General features: G+C 46.9%; 1 protein-coding gene across 12 annotated transcripts in view; it reads left to right on the forward strand.

The window, feature by feature from the left end:
* Nucleotides 1-26,955, forward strand: part of Vwa3b (von Willebrand factor A domain containing 3B) — a 169,130-nt gene that overhangs the window by 11,517 nt on the left and 130,658 nt on the right. For all 12 annotated transcript variants that reach the window (XR_010054626.1, XR_010054627.1, XR_594349.4 and 9 more), the window contains 5 exons: nt 1,829-1,923; nt 4,420-4,670; nt 6,671-6,833; nt 13,834-14,003; nt 16,958-17,073. Coding sequence is in view for 5 of the 12 variants with exons in the window: in XM_039084535.2 (XP_038940463.1) it covers nt 1,829-1,923; nt 4,420-4,670; nt 6,671-6,833; nt 13,834-14,003; nt 16,958-17,073 (795 nt within the window). In the remaining 7 variants the exon portion in view is untranslated. The remainder of the gene's footprint in view (nt 1-1,828; nt 1,924-4,419; nt 4,671-6,670; nt 6,834-13,833; nt 14,004-16,957; nt 17,074-26,955) is intronic.

The following is a 26,955-nucleotide window of genomic DNA, read 5'->3' on the forward strand; positions in this document are numbered from 1 at the left end:
GTCAATGTAGCTATAGTACTCTAACATCTGTTCTTACTTAAAGAGATTATAATTCCATACCTGAATTATGCTCTGATTTTAACTTGCATTACTATCTGAAAATCGTGCTTTCAAATCTAGATCATCTTCCGTAGTGCTAGACAGTTTGCGTTTGATTATGAGACCATAAGTACTCTTTAACCCCGTCAGAGATCCGAGAATGACTTAAGTATCACCTGATAGGAAGCACAAAACATAGCTTCCAAAACTTGAACATTTTGTGAAGACAACTGACAACCTGGACATAGATACATACATATACATATATATATAATATATATATATATATATTCTGTACCAATGTAAGACATTATAACTTCAATTTTGCACCAATTGCAAAGATCTCTACTCTACCAATGTAAGATTATGGCTATACAATGTTTTGTCTAAGAATGTAGACATCCATCCCATATATCTAACTTCTTATAATAAAACTCTATCCCCCTTTCTCCCTTCCACCCCCTTTCTTTTACCTAGGGAAAGAAAGAAGAAGAAAGGAAAGACAGAAATCCCCAAGTCTAAGCTCTCTATTTAGTTTCCTCCCTGTTAAAAGCTATGAACGTTTCCAAATTGTCCCTTAAATTGAGTGACATCATCATCACTCTAAAGATGTCTCTGAGAAGCCTTACCTCATCTTCTTCTACCATCATAGCTCATCCCTTGAGGCTCTGTGGTCTCTGACAGCTCCATGAAGGGCTAGACGTGCATTTATGTAATACTGTATTCCCATCCAGTTTGAACTGGTCCTGACACACAGAGGATGCCAGGAAGAGTGCGTACCTAAATGTTTGCACAGCTGAGCAAACAATCCAGTAGTCCTTCGACACGGAAGCCATTGTGCATTTCGGCTGGCTACTGGGCTGTCCACAGACCTACCCCTCTCACGCCTCCGCCAAGTCTTGTGATGCTGACATCATGCTGATGTCACCCTTGGTTCCTCTGGATCGATTACTTGCTCACTTCATTCCACTTGAGCAGCGGGCAGTCCCAAAGTTGAGTTTTTATATTTATTTATTTATTATGTCTGGCTAATTGAAGAAATGACATTTCACCTTGAAACTTTTATTTGCATTTGTGTGTGGTGCGGTGTGCACATATAGTGTGCATGCTGCTGTGTGCTCAGGTGGGCTTACGTATGTGCACATGTATGTCCATATTTCTGGTTTATTGAGATGGTCTTGTATGCATTTAATCCAGGCTGGCTTTGAATCGCCCCTTCTCCTGCTTCCACCTCCCAAGTACTGGGATTACAAGTGTGAGCAACATGCCTGTTTTGTAAATTAAGTCCAAACCTTCAGTAAGATTTCAGGCATTTAGGGGCTGGAGAGATGGCTCAGCGGTTAAGAGCGCCCGACCGCTCTTCCAGAGGTCATGGGTTCAATTCCCAGCAACCACATGGTGGCTCACAACCATCTGTTAAGAGATCTGATGCCCTCTTCTGGTGTATCTGAAGACAGCTACAGTGTACTTATATATAATAAATAAATAAATCTTTAAAAAAAAAAAAAGATTTCAGGCATTTAAGATTTAAGCACAGTTTTCATGTTGTGATTTTGAACTTGGCCTCAGTTGTTCTAGATAAAAGAACCAGAAAGTGAACCCCACCTGCCCCTCATGATTTCAAAGATTTCTACGTGTCATAAGCATTTATGTTTGTCATAGTTCCTGTAAAGACTTTATGACTCAGGACAGAATACAATGCATTAACAAATTATTGAGGAAAATGTTTGAAAACAAACACGAGAGTCTTTGCTGATACACCATTTTGATTGTCTTCATAAAAATGCAGATTATGTGACTTCATTGAGGAGACTTGTGGCTTCTCGGTATGCTGATGGCCTGTTCCCACGGTTCTACACAGCAGAAGATGGCAGGCTATACAATGTGAGTCAGAGGTGCCTCAGTCTCATGGAAAGAAGTTGCGGTCACATCTTAGGGGCTAAGTAGTGGTGGTGGTGGTTGTGGTGGTGTCTGCCTTTAGGGGAAGGCAGAGGCAGGAAGATCCTCTGAGTTCTTAGCCAGCTTGGTCTCAGAGCAAGTTTCAGGACAGCCAAGGGTACACAGAGAAACCCTGTCTAGAGAAACAACAACAACAACCCCCCCCCCCATAAGCCCTTCTCCTAAACAACAATAAAAGATCCCAGGGCTATAGGATTTCCCATCTCAGGTTTTCTGTGGGCAGTGGCAGAATGATGAAGTTGTAGTTGAGCGGCTGGCGAAGGACGCCTAGGGCCTGAAAGAGATGAGTATGGAATGCCCTCGCTCAGAAGAAAAACCCTTTTGTACTGTATTTTGAAAAAGAGGGTGAAAAGAAGACAGTATGAGAGTAATCTCTGAAGTCACCCAAGAGATGCGTGGAGGCTGCTCTTGCCTGCCGGAGCCACGTGCTAGGGGCAGCGATGGCAGGTAGAGAGTTCACCCACGTCAGGCTAGGACCCACAACTGGAGTCCGAAGTCTTGTTGGAGACACACCTCTGAGCACCACGGAATCTGTAGGGGGCCATTCCAGGATCCCTGTGCTAGTCAAGGTTGTTTAAAGGAAGAGGACTAGTAGAAAGAATATATCTAAAGGGGATTTATTATAGTGTCTCACAGACTGTGCTCCAAGTAGTCCAACAGTGGCTACCTCCTGTCGGAAAGGCCGAGAATTCATAGTTGTTCAGTCCAGGAGACTGGGTGTCTCAGCAGTCCTGGTCTGGTGCTCAAGAACCGGAGTAATCCTAGAGGGCCGCTGGTCTTCAGTCTACATTGCTCTCCTGAAGAATAGGCGCTAACACCAGCAAAGGAATGAGGGCAAAAAGAAAAGGCTTCCTTCTTTATTCACATGGGCTGCTACCAGAGGATGTGGCCCAGATTTAAGGCGGGTCTTCCCACCTCAAATGATCCAATCAAGAAAATCCCTGCCGGGTGTGCCAAGGGACCGACTTGTTTTCAACTGATTCCAGATGTGGTCAAGTAGACAGCTATCCATTACAATCCCCGACAGATACTCAGCATAGCACGGTATTTGCATAAAACCCATTCAGTTCTATACGTTATTGCTAGATGAGTTATAATACCCAACACAATATAAACGCTACGTGAATATGTCTTACATCATACTGGATAGGGAATAATAACCACAAAAAAACCCATTCCATAGTCAGTATCCACGCGGTTCACTTTTTAATATTTTCTACCCTAGGTTGGTTAAACCTGAGAATATGGACACTGGATAAAGAAGGCTGACTGTATTTACTAATTTAAAGATGCACCTCTGAGTTTGATGAACTAGAGCTGTTTTTAACTGGTCCACATTAAAATCACCACAAAGCAGAGATGTCTTTGCCCACATAAATCCATCGCCACATCCCCTGAAGTCTTTCTGTGACTTTTCCTAGGTCGATGGAACGGGAACAACCATCTGCTTAATCAACCCCAGATGAGGCAAGGATAATGGACCAAAGAAAGGGTCCGTCTAGGTCTAGCTCAATGAACCAGAGTTTATAGGGGTTAAAGGAGGGACTCAATGGCAGCTGCATCATGGGAAAAAAGCCCACAATACCAAGCACAGCTGACTGAATCCTTGGAGCTCTACTACTAAATCCCCTCCCTCCTCCAACTAGTAGGACACAATACAGTTTCGTGCCGAGGGTCTGGAAAGCTGAGATCTTAAGAGAAACCACGAGGTTTGGCAGGGGCTGGGGCGTGACTCAGTGGAAAAGCACTTGTTGAGCATGTGCAAAAAAAAAAAAAAAATACAGATGACACAACTTTTTCATTCTGTCTACCTCTTTGCATTCTAAAAGGCCTCACAAATACGCCAGGTGTGCTTAAAGGGTGTGTACATAACAATACATTAACAATAACAATGCCCGCAAGTCTTTGTCACCTTTAGGGTGTCCCGGAAGGTATCAGTGGGGGCAATGAATAACTGGGTGACCCAGGTACAGAGGAGGTTGACCCAGGAGAGGGGCAGAGCGACAAAGGTTAGGGTCACGAGGATGAGCAATGCTGAGAGGCTGTCCTTGAAAGGAACTGGAGCCCTTTGAAGAAATATTTTGCAGCGTCTTCTTACATAGGAAAACTCTTCAGTGGGACTTTTAAAAAAAATCTGTCTTGGCTAGTTTTTCTTTCTTTTATTCGATTTCTTCAAAGTGCACCTGGACCATTTTCTGGTGTTCTGTATATATATATTTTTTGAGTGTGTTGCAGTTTGAAGAGATCTCATTATCTTTCTGAGAGGCTGAACTCTCTTTCCTGGCTCCTGTGTGGTTTGAAGGACACTTACAGAATCCTTTCTAGATCACGTCTCCAGCTGGATCACCGGAACTGAGGTTCCAGCTGCCTGTTTTGTTACCGTCTCATTCTTTTTAACTTTTCATTCTTATTTTCATTCAGCTGACAGCAAAGTCAGAGCTGATCTACCAGTTGGTGGATTGTTTAACGCAAGCCGTGGAGAGTTATAAGCAACGGATGGACTGGCTCACCAGTGGGAGCCGGCAGATTTTTGGTGTTATCTTGGAACAGAGAGTCACCATAGTGCTGGATCTCAGAGACATTCTGAAGGAGGAGCTCAATCTGTGTCAGGATGCTCTGACAATGGTCCTCCAGGAGCAGGTGGCTCTCATCACCAGTTTCAACATCATATGGTGAGTACCCAGTGGAAACATTCTCGTCTCTGGGGAACCTCGCATCTTCAGAGTTAAGTAGCAGAGTTAACACAGTCTGATGGCAAGGGAGGAGGATTATCATAATTCCATCGAATGTATAATTTCAGCAGAAAACCCACGACAAATTTATTATTCACCTTAGGGAACTTTTATCTGCACTACTCAGGACACCTTAGGTTTTGTGTTCAGAGAGATTTGGAGACTTGCTTTTCTTCAATCTCTTGGCAGGTCAAAACATGAGAATTGTGTATATGTGTGTGTATTGAAGCTGTAAGTCTCGTTTTAGATTGGATATTGAGATTAAAGGCCACAACTCTTGCCGTCTTTTCCAGACTGAATTTGTGACACACACTGACCTCTCCTATGAGTTTAAACCCCTTTAATCAGAGCAACAGGTGGTTGCCGTTCTAGAATTTCATGTAGAGTTTTATGATTGATTATTTATGGATTCTTGACACCACAGGAATGTGGGCTTCAGTGCTAACTTCTCAGCCACATCGGTGGTTGCGCCTCCTTGACGAGAAACATCTGGATGAGCGGGTGGAGGGAAATGCACCTAATTGAGTTTTTCCTCAACTGAATAATGCACTTTTATCTAAATAGGGGACACCTTTGTGGATAGTGCTGACAGAGGCAGGTTATTGAAGGAATGAGTTTAGATGTGCACACAGCCTTTGCTTTCTCGGACTGTTTACTACAGCCACCCAGTCAGAGCTCTCTACCCAGAGAGGCCCCACCAAGGGGACGCATGTATGAGCCAACAATCCTTGTGGCTTTGGAACATTAGCGACAGCCAAGCCAATTTAGTTGACATTGTAAACACAGCAGATTTGAACGGTTCCTCTTTCTTGAGGCGTGAGGGTGCCCTCCAGTCATTTCTAAAATAAACGGTTTAAACAAATGTTCTCAGAATTTTAAAACACGTCCCGCTGAACTAAAACAGTACTATTTTTGACCCAGAAAGGACAGCTGGTTGAGCTCCAAAAGGGCAATGAAAACAATATCACTAAGAATAAATTTTAAAATAGTGAGTTGGTACTAACTTGTAAGCCGCAGTACTGTAAGTCATTATAGATTCGCTATTGGTAGAAGATAGTTTAATAATCCTGTAAATGAAAATAGTTTCCCCTAGCATTTGTGCATGGATGCTTTTCATAATCCTATTTGTATGCGTGTGTGCGCACACAGGAGAGTGCACATGCGTGGAGAGGATGTGCATGTGTGCACACGTGAGTGCACATGTATGTGCACGTGTGTGGAGACTAGAGGTGTTTTCCTCAATCACTCTCCGCTTTATCTTTTTTTCCCTCTTTGATGCAATCTTTTGTGCTGGAGAGATGGCTCAGTGGTTAAGAGCACTGACTTGCTCTTCCAGAGGTCCTGAGTTCAAATCCCAGCAACCACATGGTGGCTCACAACCTTTTGTAATGAGATCTGATGCCCTCTTCTGGTGTGTCTGAATAAATAAATAAATAAATAAATAAATAAATAAATAAATAAGAGGCAGTCTTTCACAGAACCTGGACCTCTCTGATTGGCTAGACTGGATGGCCAGTGGGCCCCAGGGATGCTCTTGTCTCTGCCTCCCCGCATATGGGGTTGTAGTGTATATTGACATACCTGCCTTTTTTATGTGGGTACCAGAGATCCAAACTTAGATAGCAGGCATTTTACTAACTGATGCTCTCCTCGGCCCCTCTCTTAATGTTTTCAAAGCACTAGTTAACACTTGTCTGTCCCATGCCACTCCAGCCTGGTCACCATGCCTGCGGGAGGTCTTGGCACTTTGGCATTAGGTGTTAGATCCTCGGTAAACTTTCCTGAACAGGACAGGCACTTCTGCACTGGCTCACACATTTTCTTGAAGACTCTGAGAACTGGCAGCTTGGATTCCCTTCTCGCCCAGGTAACTTCCGGTTGACACTGAAGGCCGACAGTGGTGACATTAATCACTGTCTGATGACTATGATCCCTTCTAGGGTTTCCAAAGAGCCGGTGAAATGGCAGGAGGCTGCCATCTTCGTGACTGAATACTCCATAGCCACTGCCATCAGTTGGATTGAGAGAATGACTTTTGAGCCAATGGTTGTGAGAGAGGTTAGCTGCCTGGACTCTCTTCTGGAAGCTGGGAAAATCGAAACCGTAAGTGTGTATCCATGGCTGGCCCAGGTCACCAAGGTGGCCTCCAGCATCACTGTATACTCTCTGTATCTCCACACTGCTGATCCAGACCTCTTCCTAGTTGCTTCTCAGGGAAGCTGGAGCATCGCCACTGAGGGTACCTGCTGTAGTTTCCTGTCCAGTTGCTATGGTAACATACCACGGTCAAAAGCAAATGGGGGAGGAAGGATGGTTCATTTCTGCTGATGGTTCCAGTCTTCATAGTGGGGATGTCACAGCAGTAGGAGCTCCAGGGGTCACATTGCACCTGCAGTTAAGGGCAGAGGGAGAAAGAGGGGGGGTGGGCACAGAAACCCGGAGAATGATGCCATGCACTTGTAGCTGGGTCTTCCTATATCAGTCAATGCAATCAGAAGAATCATGGCCTTTGAGCTATGGATGCTAAATACTTGCTTCCTCTAGTCTGGAAAATGGAGTCTCTGTAGGTTTCAATCTTTATGTAACTGCATCCAGGACTCCTTTCTTTACAAAATAAGTAAGTAAGTAAGTAAGTAAGTAAGTAAGTAAATGCTGGCATGCCCCGCCCCCATTGGCCACAAGTCTATGCTCATCAATATTAAGGTGATGTTTTGAAATTGAGAACGCTTTTATTTTTCCTTGCAAAAAAACACGTGTTTTTCATTAAAGAAGAACCAAATACAAACAACTTTGCTCTATGGCCCTTCAAGACTGTTTCGACGTCTGCAAACTTCCAAGAGTTTGGTTTTTACTAAACATTCAAAATGGAATGTTTTCCAGGCTTTGCATATGTGTGTGTGTATGTGTGTGTGTGTGTGTGTGTGTGTGTGTGTGTGTGTGCTTATGTGTGAGTGTGTGTGCATGAGTGTGCACATGTATGTGTGTGTGCACGCACACATAAGCATGCTCTTTCCTTGTGGACTTGACTGTATTGACCACTGCTGACTGTGGCCAGTGTCACATGGCCAGGCTTGATCAGACTCCAATCCTCAGATGACTTTGCTTCCTTCCTTTATTTCCCTGAGTTCATTCCAATCTTAGAAAATATGAACAAGCCAGTGGGTGCCAGGGAGTCTTTAGAAGAGCCAAGAAAGGTGCTGGCAGGCACTGACCACCACGTTCAGCCTGTGGCCTAGAGCAAATTCCAAGCCTCTACCTGTGGGTGATCTCAAGGAAGATTCTAGTAAACACATCTGTCTTGTGCACACTTTATGTCTTGTAAGAGTAAAACACAGTGTACGCGAATATGAACTGGTTCCCTAAGGTCACTCTCCCCTGCTCCATGTCTCACATAACCGCCCCAGAGAGTACCAGTTTATTCATGTAGTTTGCTAGGAATAGAAACTACAGGATGCCAACACACTCGGAACAGTGACTATAACTACATAGACCTTTCCCTACCGATGACAACATGTTTTGGGTTGTCTCCCCCCATCCTTGGGCCCTGAAACCCACAGACACCAATATTCAGAAATAACACAGATGCCAGCCTTGTATGAAGCCCATGCATGGAGGAGGCCTTTGGCTTCATTCAGTACTGGGCTTAATAACCTGAAAGAGAGAGCAAGAACAGGGGTGGGAGTAGGGGACTGAGCACAGGCCTTGGGGTCTCAGAGGAGCCCTGGAAGGATGTGTGTGTGGGGTCTGTTTAAATCACATCTCCAATACGAGCAAATGCAGACACAATCGAAGCCTGAGTTATCACTGTATCCTGGGCAAAAAGACCTGGCTCACGGGAAGGGCAGCCTGCAACCTATTGAAGAAATGCTTAATAGGTGAGGCCTGCGTTCCTCAGAGCCCAGCTATGCTGACAGCACAGGTTTTCACAGCATCAGCAAGAAATCTGCAGCAGCTGAGCATGAAGGGTCTTTGGGAAAGAAAAGGCTGTCATTGGAGTTACCTGAAGAGTTCCGTTCCTGCTTTCGTCCTGCCCCTCAGGACGCCTGGCTTTCTGTTTTTGTTTATCCCAGCCTCTCTTTTGTGCACCTGGTAGGCACCCATTTAGATTTGAGGTTTCTTAAAAAATCATATTCACAGGGAGAGTAAGTGGATCGAATTAAAGATAACTTTCTTAATCCCCGAGGCAGGGGGCGGGGGGCTTGCCCTCTTGAGTGCCAGACTGTCTGTAAAACTGACATCTCTCTTGCTTCCCCGGAGCAGTTTGGACAGGTGTAAAAGTTTCCCACCATGTCCCCGATGCCTAACTTAATCTCGAAATGTTTCTTAGACAGGGAGGGCATGGAGAGGAAATAGTGTCAATATGGTTGAGTTTGGGGGCTAGGCGTAGGTCCAAGGAGTCCTGGTCCTGAACTCGTGGTGTAGAACAGAGGTTTGTTATCTTCAGATGAAGACAGGTAGATGGTGCTGGGTGAGGCAGGTAGGTTTTCGAAGTGTTCTAGGACGCTGGTGGGGACCCTAGAACTGCAAGGGCAGATAGTAAGAGATGGTCCAGGTACCAGGATGCGTCTGAGAAGACAACTGGAGTTCATCCCATGCCTGACCACAAGAAGGAGTCATCACCATGACAGGAATCAGAAAATCAGAGTGGAAAGGGCTTTCAGAGAGACGAGGAGGAACACAAGTCCCCAGATGTGGAGCTGACTTAAAATGGCGCAGTGTTGCTGTGAACGAAGAGGGGCAGAGTCTTCACTGTGCTTTGGACTGATCTCCATTTTGCTTCTTGAGGAAGATCTTATGCGTGGGGCTCTGGGGTGAGAGCCGGCTTGGACAGAAGACAGAAAGGGTAGCCGGGGTAGAAGTGGCTGCTCTCTGTCTGTTTCGTTCTTTTCTTCCTTCCAAAGCTGATGCCAGGAAGATGCCAAGGTCTCTTCATGTGGACGGGATGCAGGTTGCCATGAAATGGGACATGAAGGTGCCATCTGTGTGCGTGTGTGTGTGTGTGTGTGTGTGTGTGTGTGTGTGCACCTGTGCGTGTGTGCCTGGAGCTCTCTTATTGACTAGTCTACCTGTTCAGTGAGCCCCAGGGATCCCCCATTTTTGTACCCCCAGCACTGGGACTATAGGCACTCACCACTGAGCCTGCCCTTTACAAGGGTGCTGGGGATAGAATGCAGGTCCCTGTGCTTGAGCTTCGAGCCTCTACCGACTGAGCTGTCTCTCCAGCCCCGTAGTAGTCTATTTAATGCAGAATAAACTGCAGGAGCTTTCAGCTGAGCACCGCAGTGCAGTAAAGGCATTTTTCATTTCAATAGCATCTCCAGGGAAAAGCGTCTCTGCATCAGAGTTCCAGCATCTTGGGCCATTGCCAGAGCAGTGAAACATCCTGTCAGAGACTTCCGGCACAACCCTCCCCATCTCTAGGTCCTTGTCTAGTCAGGGTCTTACTGCTGTGAAGAGACACCATGACCACGCCACCTCTTATAAAGGAAAACATTCAATCAGGGTTGGGTCATAGTTTGGAGGTTCAGTCCTTATTGCCATGGCGGAAGCACAGTGGTGTATAGGCAGACATGGGGCTAGTGAGGTAGCTGAGAGGTCTACATCTGGACCCACGGGCAGCAGGAAGAGATGGTGAGGCACCAGACTCGAGCTTCTGAGACCTCAAAGCCTTCCTCCCCCAAAGCCACACCCTCTGAATATTGCCACTCCTTGTGAGCTACGGGGGTGGGGGGGGCATTTTTAGTCAAACCGGCACAGTCCTTGATCTCACTCGCCCTAGAAGATACTCTGTCTGTTCCCTATGTTGGGCCACGTGTCATTTTAGATGCCCACGAGAAGCTATTCCTATGTTACATTTGGGCACAGACGTAATCGGAAAATGCTTGCGAGTTGCAGAAAGGAGCCTTTAATCGTCATTGCTGCAGGGCCTGTCCTAGTTAGGGTTTCTAGTGCTGTGACGAAACACCAGGACCCAAAGCAGGAGCCTCGTTCGCACACCTGGCACAAGGCCCGTGTGACACCAGGAAGCAGGACGGCCTGGAATGCATTTGCTGGAAGCAAACAATTCAGTCTATGGAATGCTGTTTCTTAGATTTTTTTTTTTCCTCCCTACTGGGTGGCTGATGGGGAGAGATTTACAACATTTACCAGGCTTCGCCTCCTAGGGATTACTTCTTTTAAAGATCCTGGAACTAGTGTTGACAGAATGGAGAGGAAAAGGTATGGAAATGGTTAAGGCTATTCTGTGTCTGTTGGAGGGGGTAGTGGCTGAAGTAGTCTTGTCTTGGCTCTCATTCTGGCCACATAAGTCCCAACCTGGGTCCTTGGCTACCCCTTTTTCACCTGTCCCATTGCTCTTTCTGCCCCAGACATAGGCTCCTAGCCAACTTGGCAACTAACCATGAGTCTGTCTCCTCCCTACCAGGTTTAATGTTAAGGGGGCAGGCTTTATTGACTAGCTTTAACTCATGAGGAGTTGAGATTCAAGCATAAATCATGGCCTCTGTCCTGGCTAGTCCTATGTCAGCATGACACAAGCTAGAGTTATCTGAAAGGAGGGAACCTCAATTGAGAAAAAGCCTCCTTAAGAGCCAGCTGTAAGGCATGTTTAAATTAATGATTGACGGAGGAGGGCCCGGCCCATTGTGGGTGGTACCATCCCTGGCTGGTGGTTCCGGGTTCTATAAGAAAGCAGGCTTAGCAAGCCAGTAAGCAGCAACCTCCCACCCCCACATACACACATCTCCATAGCTTCTGCATTAGCTCCTGCCTCCAGATTCAGATTGCTTGAGTTCCTGTCCTGACTTCCATTCCTTCCCTACTCGCTTTTCCATTGTGGTGTTTCATCGCAGCAACAGACACCTAACTAGGATCTCTAAGGAGATGGCGAGGCCTGCTTCTCACTCACCCAGTTCATTTGCTGAGGCACCTACCGTGTTCTTTGCGGAAGGGATCAATTAAGGTGATTCTGAGGGGCAGGTTCAGATGATGTATATTCCTGGCTTGCTGTGATTTGTACTTTCAGAGATTCCTGTAAATCTGAAAGTAAAACCACATTAGTATATGTGTATTTACTTAACCCTTACAACCAAACCCTCAATGATGAATTGTATTGTATCTTTTTTTTTTTTTTTACACTCTTAGGCATCGAGGAGAGGTCACTCACCTGAATTCATAGAGTACATTCATGTCGGGGAGGCAAAACCCAGAGCAGAGCAAGAGTGGAGCCATTGCAGACGTGTCTCCTGGGCCTCCCTTAGAAGGCCTCCATATCCCCAATTACACCAAGAACACACTTTTAGTCAAGTAGGCATCTCCCAAAATCCCTAGCTCAAGATGAACGTGTCACCGTAGTGAAGGCAGTCAATCAATTGCATTAAGACAGTCTTGTATGTTTTCTCTCCAAGAGGTTCAAACTGGGGCCGGTGCATGTGACAGAGGGGTATCTGTTACTTTTCTCACAGCTGTGACATAGTTCCCAACAAGAGCAGGGATAACCTGCTTAGCTCACAGTTTAAGAAGAAAGAATGTCCATTGCAGTGGGAAAGGCACAGTGGTAGGAGAATGAAGTACTCTGTAGCAGTCAGGAAACCCGAGCCGACAGGACATGAAACTCAACTATGAAACCCAAGGCCTGCATCCAGTGACCACTCCCCCAGCAAGGCTCTTAATGACTCTAGAACTCTTCAAAACTGTGTCCCCAGAGGGGGGCTGGGTGTTGAACAAGTGAGCAATAGGGGATATTTCCCACATTCAATCTACATCAGGAGGGGGGCAAGGATCAAGAGGGGGGCAAGCTAACCAAAGTACACCAAGCAGACGGGTGGAAACAACAAAGGAATCCAGTGCTTTGTACAATTAAGGAAGAGTGACACAACAAGGTGTAAATGTAGCATGTGTGCTGTGTGTGACGTGTTTGTGTGTGTGTAATGTGTGTATATGTATGGTATATGCTAGTGTGATATGTAGTATGTGTGTTGTGTGTAGTATGTATGATGTGGGTGGGTATAGTTTGTGGTGGATGAGTAGTTTGGTGTGTGTGTGTGCGTGTGTGTGTATGTATGTATGTATGTATAATGTGTGGTGTGGTGTCTATGGGTCTATTGGGTATGGTGTGAATATGTGGTATGGTGTATGTATGAGTGTGTAAGTGTAGTATAGTATGTGGTATGGTGTGTGTATTGTGGTCTACAGAGGGGCTGTCGTGTGTGTGTGTGTAGTGTGATGTGTGTGTAGTATGATGCGTGTGTCAGGGGGTGGTATGTAGTGTATGTGCTGTGTTTGGTGTATGTGAGTGATATGCAGTGTGTTTATTAGTCGTGTGTGTGTGTGTGTCTTGGTATGTGGTATGTCCATATGTGCAGTGTATACAGTGTGTATGTGTGGTGTGTGTATGTGTGTTGTATGTATGTCTGTGTGAGTGTGCTGTGTAGTATGTGGGTGTGCTTGTGTGTGTATCGCTTTTCACATGGATTGCCTATTCCCCATTCTCTTCTGGCAAGGCAGTGTGCATTAGGGCCAGGCGGGCACTTCCCTCTCCTGACTTCCCATTAAGTCAGGGCAGCCTTAGCCCAGGCATGTGCTTCTTTGCTGTGACAAGAGGAGAGGCGAACCAGCTGGGAATACACCTTCTTTCCTGCATCCTGACTCAGGTTGACAGTGGATGAGTCTGTGCTGTCCAATTCTGGCACCGCCTTGGGAAGTGAATGACTGTATGCTCCCTGCCTGCAGTGGTGGGCTGGGCCAAAACTTCCTCTGTTTCTTGGCCTGAAAACAACTCCTCCTCTCCTCGTGTCTCTGTACCAGTGAGCCCAGAGGCAGCGACTCTCCAAATCTGCCAACTATGTTCTTCTCTGTGGAGCCCCCAAGGACCGGAGCCACTGTCAAAGAGACGCACTTGAATGACTCGCTTGCTGGCTTGGCTTCCCAGTGTTATCACAGAGCACTGAGCATAACTTGTATTCTTTCTGCCCTCTTCTGCAGCAATCGGAAAATGTGTCGCTGATGAGTCTGGGGCAGGGCTGCGTTGTATGGGGTGTGTGTGTGTGTGTGTGTGTCTGTGTGTGTGAGACAAGCCATAGCTGTTGGCACCTCTGTCTTGCAGATTGAAGCCATTTACTACTTTGTGGTGGGGGATGTTCCTCAGAAGTCCCGGAAGCTTCTACTCCAGAGGATTCTGGAGGTCCCACATCCAGTCTGCACAGTATCCTTCAACGCCAGAGGAGAAGACACCATAGCTTTTCTAAAAGATCTAAGTGCCAGGACCCACGGCAGGTAGGCAGACGGCAGGCTGGAGAGGGCCCGAGAGTGGGTAGACCACTTACAGTCTAGCTGCTTACCCACCGTGTCATGGCATACAGTCGTCACGGTCTGCGAACTCTTTTCTCTGTCAGGCATCAGTACGACTCTTCTCTGTTGATGTCCTGGAGTCTTGCAGACTGGAGATGCTGCCTTCTCAGTCAGCTAGTTCCTAGAGGATTGGGCTCTCCACTCAGGGCCATTGTCACCCCAGGGTCAGACACTGACAGCTGGAGATCACTCTGGATCCCCTAGCTCGTGGCAATTGTTCACGATACCCAGACTTTTTAAACATACAGGCTTTTTGAGAGGGAACTGTTGGTGATATGGAGGCCTGAACTTGGTCTTTATTTGACATCAAAGGCAAGTTTGAAATATACTTTTTCGCCCACCAGTTGGCCTAAGGGAGTTGGTGGAAATGCAGTTCTTTGCCCTCGGCCCCAGGAATCCTGATTTTCCATGTCCAAAGAGGCTCAGCGTTCTCACTGTGTAACAAGACCTGTGAGAGTCTGAGCTCACCTTGTGAGAAGCTTTCACACAGTTTGTAATCACTAGGCATGAGGCTTTGAATCTGGCATCCTAAGTATATCCAAATACATAAAAGGGGTGCGTGTCTTCATCAACGTTCTCTAGAGAGAAGACAGCTGACAGAATTCCTTCTCTGGTTTGTACCTGCCTCCTCTCTCCTAGAGATCGTTTTCTAGGAGGTTCAGTGCCCACGGAACAGCATGCTACAGGCAGTGTTGGTTCCTTCTGACTTTCAGCTCATTGGTTGCACCGTGGTGGGTTTACATAAAACAGTCAGGTGGAGACAGGCCATCCTCTGCATGCTCTGGGCCTTCAGGAGTAAGCTGAACACGTGACCCTTGGTCCTCCTGCCTGCTGTGGTGTGGGCTCAGACACACCATGCGTCTGCTGTTACTTTGTGCCCTACACTGCTGGGCCCAGCTAGAGCACGGTGACTAGCCAACTGGACACAGTGTGCCTTTCTAGTCTGAGTTTGCAGGCTGCCCAGGCCTTGGGCTCAACTGCATGGATCCCCAGACCCAAGTTTCCAAGGCTGTGTTTGTGTGGAAGCATCAGGGTGAGTGTGGAGGCTGAGGTCTTGCAGTATTCTCCAAAGGGCCTTTCTTAGTGGTGCCTCCTCCCATTAGAGGAAACTTCTACCCTGTTCTCTTTTCTAATCTGGAGAAGAGACTCGGGAGTGGGAAGTTCCAGACACCCAAGGCCTTGGCACTTGGGATTCAGAGCATGCCAGGACAGACCTCATCTGTTCCCTACCACTTCCCAACACACACAGACACACACAGACACACACAGACACACACACACACACACACACACACATACACACAAAGCACCCCACCTATACCACACACACGTACCACACACACATAAGCACCACACACACACCACACACACAAAGTAACACACACACACACACACACACACACACACAAGCACCACATACCTAAGCAACACACACAAGCAACACACACACACAAGCAATATACACACAAGCAACACACACAGCACAGTCCACACATGCACACAGGCATTCATCAAGGAGAGAGAGCTGGACATTTCTGCCTTGGAAGTGCCCACAGGACACAGCACAGCAAGGCTGGTGTCCTGGCCCTTGAAAAGTCCACAGGAAGGAGGCTGTTTTATTCACTGCCATCAAGTCACTATGACAATCTCACCAGGAGCTCTTTAGGAAAATGACAAGCTTCCCACAGTCCACTTGACTTTCTGGGTTACAGTTAAGGGGTTTCAGAAGCATGAGGATGTAGCCCAGGGTACCTAAGGGTGTCCCTGAGGGCCTGGGTTCCAACCCTAGCAGTACACAGAAAGGAGAAAAGGAAAAAGAAAGAAAGATGGAGATTAGCCCATCAGCTTGCCCCACACCAGCAGCTGTAAGCATTACCGTGCACGTGGGTCCTCCAGGAATCTTAAGTCATGTGACTCAGCAGGTCCAGGCAGGGGCCTGGGGTGGATGCTGGATCTCACCAGCTCTCAGGTGATACTGCTGATGTTCCCTGGGCCACACTTTGAGCTGGCAGGTCCCCTGAAACTTGCCCAGACAGGAATTACGTTAGCTCTTAAGCTCAATCCCCAGGGAAGGATGTGTTTGTTGAGTTACCGTTGACGTTGACGGAGGCCACTCAGCAATAAGCAAATTAGTCAAAGCCTTCTGTATCTCCAGCTTCCAACACTCTCGCTCTGCCAATCAATGCTAATGGCAGCCAGGGGGCTCCCTCATTTGATGCCTGGTCCGTCAAAACTTCGTATTGATGCCATAGAGGCTTAGAGACAAACCCCCACAAACTATCTTTTTGCTAGGATCAAGAAACGCCATTTGGTTGAGCTAATGACTATAATGAGGAGCCACGCCACCCTGGAAAATCTCAAACCATTCTTGTGTGCGTGCATGTGTGCATGCAGGCATACACGGAGGTCAATGCTGGGTCTTCCCAGGCTGGCTGGCTGTCAAGCTTCAGGGATCTGTCTGTCCGGTCAGTGCTGGGATCACAGAGGGATGCTGCCCATGTCCGGCTTTAATGTCGGTGCTAGGGATCCGAACTCAGGTCCCCATGCTTGCTTATTCTACCTGTCGAGCTGCCTCCTCTTTCCCACTCTTGGTTGTGGGAGCCAGACGAGACAAAGTATAGAGGAATCAGAGAATGTGGTTAAAGTTAAGAGGTTTGGCAGTGGGCAGAAAGCTATGCACCTGTAGCCCCAGCTACCCGGGAGGTGGAGGCAGGAGGATTGCTTGAGGCCAGAATTTCAGGACTGACAAAGCAACCTAGGGAGACCCAATTCTGAGAAAACAAATCAAAATAAATCAAGACTTGGAGCACTAAAGGCAGCAAATTGGCTGAGAGAACTGATAGGCACACGCCTGATATGGCACACGTTTCATGTTTCAGATTCCACGCGTTTGCGGAGAGAACAGAGTGTCTGAAATTCTCTGCCTTTGCCATGGAGGACGTTGACAGCTCCCTGACTTGGAATTCACGGAAACTGAAAGGGAGACAGCCTCCAGGTACCTGGAATCCGGGGAGGAGGGGAGGGGGGGCAATATCACTTAGAATCTTGGTCGTTTCAAGTGCCCTGCAATACAGTTTGGGAATAAAGGACAAAACAGGGACCGCCCATATCTCTCGCATTATTTCCTCGGCACAAGCATGCACCCAACGGGATTTCATAGCGAATGGGTCTGTTTAGAAACTGCTTCAAACGTATCGCTCGCAGAAACAGTCTAAGGGATGTGTGCTTACTGACATGGGAACCTTCTAGAGATGTGGCCCTAACCGCACTATTGCCGGGTTAGTTAGGTCCAAGCTAGGCAGAGCCGCCTGGTTTCTGGGCTAGCGGGGAGGCTGCACAGGGTCCCTGCAGTTCTTGGTCATTCTGTGTTTCTTGTGATGGAAGCAGGTACTTGCAGGGTGAGCCTGCCCTTGTGCAGGTCAAGGCAAAACAGACTTTTATGGAGGCTGAGGGAACCTCTTCATTCAGGAATGTGGTCTAGCGAATGAGGTCACAGAATCAGGGAGGGAGAGCACCCGGCTCAGAACTCCAGTAATGGGAGTGTACTCCGAAAGCTGTGAATGGGGAATTCCTCCAGGGCCAATTATGGCAAAATGCTCAGAGTAAATGCCACTGAATAAAGACAGGGAAGGGAGGTCCAGTGTGACAAGGCACAGCACGGTGCCCAAACTATTTAGGAACTGGTGGTGGTTTGAATGCAATGCCCCCCATATTCTTGGGTAACCAGATACTTGGTGCCCAGCTGGTGGCACTGGAGAGGCTTTGGAGGTGTGGCCTTGCTTCCAAGGGTGTCACTTGGGGTGAGCTTTGAAGTTTTAACGTCCTTTCTGCCCACCACCAACCCAAACCCGTTTACCCTGCTTCCCGCTTACAGTTTAAGAGGTGAACTCTCAGCCTGCTGTTCCACACCTACCTGCTGCCAGCTTCCCCACCACGGTGATGATGGACTCATACCCCTCCTAAAACTTAAGCCCAAACAAACCATTTGGTCTATATGTTGCCTTGGTCATGGTGTTTAACCATAAGAGAAAAATAATAAGTCTAAGAGAGCCAGTTCCTGCCCCCACCCTTCTGCTCAACTGTAGTCATTAAATAGGCATCTAGTTTTGATACTTGGCAGGGATGTCTCCTTGGGTACAGGGAAGAAGCTCCAGAGAATTTTTTTTTCTTAACAGCATTGCAAAGGCTCATGGGAGAGAAGGCATTTGCTTCATCAGCTAGTTGGTGAGATAATATCAGGAGAGCATGTCAGAAAGCCTGTACCGGAAACACGCTTTGCATATGCAAATTCCCCCTGTCCTAGAGAGGATGGCCCAGGGATATTTCTGTGGAGCCCTGCGTGCTCGGCTCTCTGAAGCCAACACCTTTTTCCGATCATGAGTGGACCTGTCCAGATAATTACAGAAAACGATTGGTGCTAATTGTGCTCCTTTGTTTGTTTGTTGTCAACTTGACCCAAGCATGTCATCTAGGAGTGCAGAACACCAGTCTGACTTGCTCCCATCAGATTGGTCGGTGGGCAAGTCTGCGGAGCAGTGCTTTGATTAATGATTGACGTGGGGGGACCCAGCTCACAGTGCCACCCTTGGGCACGTGGTCCTGAGTTGTGTAAGAAAGCAGGCTGAGCAAGCCCACGGGGAGCAAGCCCATTAGTGGTGATCCTCCATGGCCTCCGCTTCAGTTCTTGCCTGAAGTTCCTTCCCTGACTCCCGCTCATGACGGACTTTAAGCTCCAAAGATGACATAAGCCCTTTCCACCCCAAGCTGCTACCAGTCATGGTACTCACCACAGCAACAGAAATTGAACCCATTGGTGGTTTTGAGTCAGGGGGAGAGCACGGGCTGTCACTGCCCCCCAAGGCTCGTCAGTAGTTACTAATGGGGCTTGGTTTTGACCTTGAATTCTCTGGAGTCCCGGTCTGTTTGCTGCTGCTACACCCAAATACCTGAACAACTCATAGTGGACAGGGATGCGTTTGGCTCATGGCTGCAAAGCTGAGACATCCAAGAGCAAGTGACTGGCACAGAGAAGGGATTTGCCACTGCGTCCTCCTTGGGTAGCTGGGAAGAGGTTTGCTTTCATACTGAATCCACCCTCACAGTACTAACCAATACCCCCCATGATGCCATTAACTCATTCATAAGGGATAGTCCTTCAGACATCTCAGCAAGCCCCACATCCAGTTCCCTTGACTGGGGAGTCAGTCACATACGCCCTGCAGTACCTGGCATTTGGTGACTAAGGAAACATCACCGGCATTTCCACAGCTACCTTCTTCTCAGCCCCGGAAACAGACAACTTCAAGTACGGATAGAAAAGTTTTCTAAGAATGAAGCATTTGGCATGGCCTTCATTTTAGTAATCCTGGGTTCCAAGTTTGGGAGGGGAGGCGGCAGGTCCTAAATAGGCCATCTTGTCTACCCATCATAATGCCCCAGAAATGCCAAAGTTGGCTGCTTCTGCTCAAAAACTGCCCAGAAATCGTCAACAATTTTTGGTTTAGAAAATGTGTGGTTTCCAGTTCCACCTGGGCTCTGGGGGTTGGGGAGGAGGGCAGCTCTCTAACCTCTTTTCTGTGGTTCCTTCTTGTCCTCACCACACTGACTAGAACTTCAGTATCAGTCTCTCAAACCTCCAAGAGGGTGGGTGGAGTCTGACTCCTTGGAGATAATTTTATCTTCCTTGGGTGGAAAGCAGACTTTCAAAGGAAGACTTAGACAAGTGCTATTTAGGGAATCCACTTGCCGATCTGAGAGAAAGTTCCAGGTGCTACTTTTGGATTCGGCATAATTGGTTTTTAAAGTCTGGTCCTTCTTCCTGTATCCTAGTACTAAACAAAACAAAAATAAGACAAAAGAACCACCCTACAGTCAAGAAAAAGAATAGCATATATATATATGTGTGTGTGTGCATGTGTGTGTGTATATATATATATGCATGCATACATGCACACACACACAAGCACACATACCTCTGTACACACACATATATAAACACAATACATATACATGCATGCATACACACATATACACACATTACATACACATGCATGCATACACACATATACGTATAATAACATGCACACATATACACATATACACATACATCATACATACACATGCACACATATACATACACATGAGTGCATAAGCACATGCACACACATGCATGAACATATACACAGATGCACACATACACACGTATACACATGCATACACATGCACACATACACACAAGTGCATAAACACATGCACACACATGCATAAACACATGTACACACATGCATAAACACATGCATACACACACCCACACACACACCTGCACACACACTGCCCAGACAGCCATCTTTAAGTGTATAGCTCAGCTTTATTAAGAATATCCACTCTGGTAGTTGTCATGGCTACTCAGCTCCCAAAGTCTTGTTTGTCTTTTCAAGTGTAAACTCTGCACTTATGAAACAATGTCTTATTCCTTGTGTCTTATTCTGTCTGAGCTGCTAAAGCAAAACCTCAGAGCCTGGGTGTCCATAAAGAACAGAACATGTTTCTCACAGCTCTGCAGGCCGAGACATCTAAGATCAGCGTGCCAGTCGACCCACTGTGAACTTCTTGCTTCCAAGATGGCGCCCCCTGTGCTGTGTCCTGACTTGGCTAAAGAGATGGCATACATAAAATGACAAACAGAGCTCCCTTCAACCCTCTCTTTCTTTAAAACATATTTTGTTGAATTTGCATATGTGTGTGTACACGTGTGTGTACACGTGTGTGTACATGTACCTGAGCCGCAATGTGCATTTGGAGGTCAAAGGACAACTTGCAGGAATGGATTTTTCTCCTTTTGCTACATGGGTCTTGGGTATCGAATTTGAGTCATCAGGCTTGGTGGCAAGTGTCTTTCTTGTCAAGCCCTCCCTACCCGTGTACGAGTGCTACTGAACTCATACAGGATGAGCCCTTGGCATGATCATTTCTCCAAAGTTCTTACCCACAACACTATCGCATCTGACAGGCGGGTTTTAGGCTTAGACCTAAACTGTAGCACTGATCCCTCCTCCTGCAGCCATGACAACTACCATTCTCCGTTCTAGATTCTTGAATTCGCCTGTTACACAGACAGCGTGTGTCCTGTGATCAACTTTTCCCCCCTTCTCTTTTCACTTAGCATGAAGTGATTTCTCTCCTTTAAAGGAACAATCTTTTTTTTTTAATAACTTAGAAAATTTTCTTTTGGACACATAGAAGAAAACTTAGTTGGTAAAGTACTTGCCACACACACATGAAGAGTCAACTTCTATCCCCAACACCTGTGTAAAAAAGGAGAGGGGGGGCTGTGTACCGGTAATTATGGTGCTGGAATTCTGTGGAGACCGATGGTCCCTGGAGCTTGCTTCCCTGTGGTCTAGCCCATCAGCAAACCTCAGATGAACAGCAACAGAATAGAACACCTAACACTGGCCTCTGGCTTACTTATGCATGCATACAACAGAGGGGGAGGGAACCAAATTAACTCGTGTGTGTGTGTGTGTGTGTGTGTGTGTGTGTGTGTGTGTGTGTGGTGTTTACTCATCTCTCTGGATGAATGCACATCATTCTATGTCAGAGTGTGTTGCTCTAACACTGTCTGCCTTACTCCTCTGAGAGAGCGTCTTCCACTGAGCATGGAATTTGCTATATTTTTCAGGCTGATTGGCCAGTAATCCCTCCATGCCTCCTGTCTACACCCTGTCAATGGTTGGGTTACAGGTATTCTTGCCCACAGCAGACTTTTATGTGACTTTGGGGATTTGATTTCCATCTCTTTCAGTTCTAAACGAATGTTGAATTGTCCTTAAAATGGCTTTATTATAGCGTTATGCATTCTTTGTTTTTGCCCAGCCTATTTTCTCACGCCTCTCCTCCGCCCCTTTCCCTGCTTCCGGCTAGCTCCCCTTTCTCATGATTCCCATACACAACCACACACACAGATACAGTCGATGAAAGCATGAGTCCTGGTGCCTTCAGTTAATGCAACACTTCCCAGCTCCATCCACCCACCCATTTCCTAGCAATTGTCATGGCCTCGGTATTCTCTGTGGTTGGATAAAATGACATCATGTATATGTATCAAGTCTTCATACATACATCTGTCTATTATGGGCGTTTCTTAGCTATCATGAGGAGAGCAGCAATGGACACGGGTGGTGAAGGATTTCTGTGGTACGCTGGATTAGAGTCTCTGTAGTATATACCCAGGAGTGGTATAACTGGGTCACATGCTGATTCTGTTTCTAGTCTTTTGGAAAAATTCCACATACTGGGCACACTAGAGTATACTCCCACCAATGGGGAATAAGGTTTCTCTTTCTCCACGCCTTCAACAGCATTTGTTAACATTTGTTTTCTTGATGATAGTCGCCCGAACTCTGGGGTATTTTAATGTTAGCTTTGCTTTGACGAAACACCACGACCAAAAGCAAGCTGGGCAGGAAAGGGTTACTTCACTCACAGTGAAATATATTAGAGCATCTTAAAAAGCAGTGAGGGCAGGAACCCAAGCAGGGCAGGAATCTGGAAGCAGGAGCTAATGCAGAGGCCATGGAGGAGTGCTGTTCACTGGCTTGCTCCTCATGGCTTGCTTAGCTTGCTTTCTTATAGAACCCAGGACCACCAGCCTGGGGGGACAGCTCCACCCACATGGGCCTGGCCCTCCCCATCAATCACTAATGAAGGAAATGCTCTGTAGGCTTGTGTGTAGCATAATCTTACGGAGGCATTTTCTTAATTGAGGTTCCCTGACTTTATCTTGTGTCATTGATAAAAAACTTCCAGCATGCTGGGGTGAGATAAAATCTCAGTATAGTTTATTATTATTATATTATTTATTATATTATATTATATTATATTATATTTTTGATTTTGTTTTTTGAGAAAAGGTTTCTCCATGTAGCCCTGGCTGTGCTGGAACTTTCTCTGTAGACCCAGAGATTGCCTGTCTCTGTCTCCAGAGTGCTGGGATTAAAGGTATGGGCCACCACCGCCCAGCTCGTAGTTTTAATTGAAGGAATAAAAGTTGTGCATGCGAATGTGCATGTGTGTGTGTGTGTGTGTGTGTGCGCGCGCGCATGCTCACACATGTGTGTGTTGCACATGTGCATGCATGTGTGTCATATTCTGCTTATCCACCCACCAGCAATGGACGTATGGATTGCTTTTATTTTTTGACCATTATAAACTTAATGCTGCCCCGAAGTTGGGTTTACAAATACATTTCTGACTCCCTGTTTTTCATTTCTGGGGTCTATAATTCCAAGTGGGATTTCTGAATCATATACGGCAGTTTTACTTGTATTTTTGGGGAGGCTCCATATTACTTCTTTACAGTGGCAGCATTTCTATCTGTACCTATCAACAGTGTACAATTGTCCTGTGCCCTTGTGAGCATTTGTTCCTTTATGTAATTTTGGCTGCATTTCTTAATTGTGCGCTATTTTAAATCTGTGGCCCTCAGCCGGGTGGCAGTGCATGCCTTTTGCCCTCTGGTGCATCTCTTCTGTAGCCTGTACCCTTCTTTCTCTTGCTCCTTTCCCTGCCCTCTTTTGTTACATCCAATGATTATTTCTATTTTCACACTTCCCAGTTTCTTTTGTTTAAGGTTAGAACAGATTTCATTATGTCATTTTTCCACGCGTGTAGTATCTTACTTTGTTCTTATTCATCCACCCCCACCCCGCCCCACCCCCACCCCATCCACCCACCCCACCCCATCCACCCACTCCACCCCCACACAACCCTCACTCCACCCCCCCTGCCCCACCCCCACCTATTCACCCCACCCATACACAACCCTCACCCCACCCCCACCCCATCCACCCCACCCCCAAACAACCTTCACCCCCAACCTCACCCCATCCCCACCTCGCCCCCCCACCCTAACCCCTCACCCTACCCCACCCTCACCTCACAACCCCCACTCCCCCACCTCCTCGCTGGTCTCCCTCCCACCAGATAGTCCCCACTGTTCCTGTCATGTCACAAGTATTGTACTGCTTTCTCTTTTACCCTTCCCCTCACCTTTTTCCTTTCTTGAGACTCTCTTCTATTTTCAGGTCCCACACATGGTGGCAGGGGTGGGGGGTGGTGGTGGTGGTGGTGCACGAGCACACACACATACACACACACACACACACACACACAACATTTAAATATCTGCAGCACTTTCTGCTCTGAATCCAGTGTATTTTATTTATAACAATCCCAGGTTGTATCTATTGTCCTGAAAGCCACGATTGTTTTCCTTCCTTTTGAGCGGAATAAGCCACCCCAACGTGCACAGACGAGGTGATTGTCCAGAGAGAGAGGCTGCAAGCTTGAGGTGTCAAGAAATGGGTGTTGTTATGAAGGATAGAACGTCCCTAAGGGGACGGTACAATCCCGCTGTTGTACATGGGCCATATCAGCTTTGTCTCTTTGGCTGCTGATGGCCATCTAGGCTGACTCCAGTTCACAGCTTCTGGGGCTGGAGCCACCGCGAACACGGATCCTCACGTGTCTCTGAGCGGTGCCGACTTGCAGTGCTTTGGATATACGCCCAGGAGTAGCGCCGCTGGGCCACCGTGAGTCCTAGTGCAGTGTTTTAAGGGACCTCCCCTCTGGCTTCCACAGTAGCTGCCTCAGTTTACATTCTCACCTGCGGTGACCGGTTCCTCCTTCCCACAGCCTCACTGGAGCCGAAATCTCAAATCAGGCTTACTCAGTGCTTCATTGCGTTTAAGAATATTTATTTACCGTGTGCGTTTCTCCCTCTGAGAACCCTGTTTAGCTCATCTGTAGGTTCATCGATTGACTTTTTTTGTTTTTGGTATTTGAATCTTAGTATTCTTTTTGAACTTATTATATCTAACTAGTCTCCTTAGAATTTGGGTGGGGATTGCGCTGACTCTCTAGATGGCTGCTGGTACCATAGTCTTTTCACAATATTAATTTTGCCAATCCAGGAGTACAAGAGATCTTTTCGTCTTCAGTGTCTGGAAGTTTATATGGTAGAGGTCTGTGCTGGATGTTTTCTGTTAACTTGACACAAGTTAAAGACATTCCCTCAGAGGAGGGAATCTCAATTAAGAAAATGCCTCCGTAATATCGGGTTGTATATAAGCTTATAGGGCATTTTCTTCCTTAGTGATTGTTGGGGATGGCTCAGTCCATGTGGGTGGTGCCATCCCTGGGCTGGTGGTTCTGGTTCCCATAAGAAAGCAGTCGGAGCAAGTCAGTAAGCAGCACCCCTTTATGGCCTCTGCATCAGCTCCTGCATCCAGGTTTTGATTCTGTTTGAGTTCCTGTCCTGACTTCATTCAGTGAGGAACTGTCCCTTGTTGCCAAAGAACCCCTTTCCTGCCCAATTTGCTTTGGTCATGGTGGTTATCACAGCAATAGTAACCCTTACTAAGACAAGGTCCTTTGCCTGGTTTAGTCCTGAGTATTTACTTTTTTTCCAAGAACTTCATCTATGAGTACTGTATTTACATCAATTCCACTCCCTATGGTGAACTACATGAGTCTATAGAGGCCACTCCTATTCAAATCACCACAGCCTGTATCTCTACAGATTCAACACACTACCAATAAAAGGCACAATTCCATTTTTTTTACAAAGATAAGAGCGCTTTTCTTACCATTTATTACAAGCATAAAAGATCCCAGGTAGACAAACCAGTCCTGAGGGAAAAATCCTTATGTTAGAGGTCCCCATATCTGATTTCAAGCTCTATTAAAGTATCACGGAAGCAAAAATAGCATGGTGCAGGTACAGGTGGGCATGATGCAGGTGCAGATAGGCATGGTGCAGGTGCAGGTGGGCATAGTGCAGGTGCAGGTAGGCATGGTGCAGGTGTGAGTGAGCATGGTGCAGGTGCAGGTGCAGGTGGGCATGGTGCAGATGTGAGTGAGCATGGTGCAGGTGCAGGTGGGCATGGTGCAGGTGTGAGTGAGCATGGTGCAGGTGCAGGTGAGCATGGTGCAGGTGTGAGTGAGCATGGTGCAGGTGCAGGTGAGCATGGTGCAGGTGCAGGTGAGCATGGTGCAGGTGCAAGTGAGCAAGGTGCAGTGCAAGAGAACATGAGCAGGTGCAAGAGAACATGATGCAGGTGCGAGTGCATGGTAGAGGTTTGAGTACATGGTATAGGTGCAAGAGTGCATGATACAGGTGAGCCTCATGCAGGTGTGAGTGAACATGGTGCAGGTACAGGTAAGCACGGTGCAGGTATAGGTGAGCATGGTGCAGGTGCGGGTGCAGTGTGAAACAGATACATAGATCGATGGCAGGCAATAGAACATGAGTGTAAACCTGAACAGCAACAGCTTCGAAGACTCAGAGACTCATGGGAGATAGTAGCACTGGATGTGAACCTGCACGGCAATAGCTACACGCTTTGACAAAGACACCAGAGATATCCAGAGGAAGGAAGATGGACTCTTCAACTGGACAGTCACATGCAGGACAGTCAGTTAAGATCCTGCCACTCACCTTGCAGGACAGTTCCAGGTGCATCAAAGGCCTTAGTGTAAGGCCCAGAAATCATCAGAGGGAAAAGCAGAGGAAACACTCGAAGATACAGAACAGTTTAAGGACTTTCTCCAAAGGGTCTGGAAAGCAGGCCAACAACTGACAACAGCAAACGGGGCCTCCTGAAATAGAAAAGCTTCTGTACAGCAAAGGAAGCATTTGTTCCATTAGGAGCCAGTCCAAGAATGTGAGGGAGTCATAGAATTCATGTGGATTCCATCCAGCCTCTAAATCATTGAAGAACAATGATATATTAACCCTGTGACTGCCTAAAGACTGTTTTCTCTCCTTCCTCCTCTTCCTCCTCTTCCTCCTCTTCCTCCTCTTTCTCCTTTCTCT

The sequence above is a fragment of the Rattus norvegicus genome, chromosome 9, assembly GCF_036323735.1.
Source record: "Rattus norvegicus strain BN/NHsdMcwi chromosome 9, GRCr8, whole genome shotgun sequence".
NCBI lineage: Eukaryota > Metazoa > Chordata > Mammalia > Rodentia > Muridae > Rattus > Rattus norvegicus.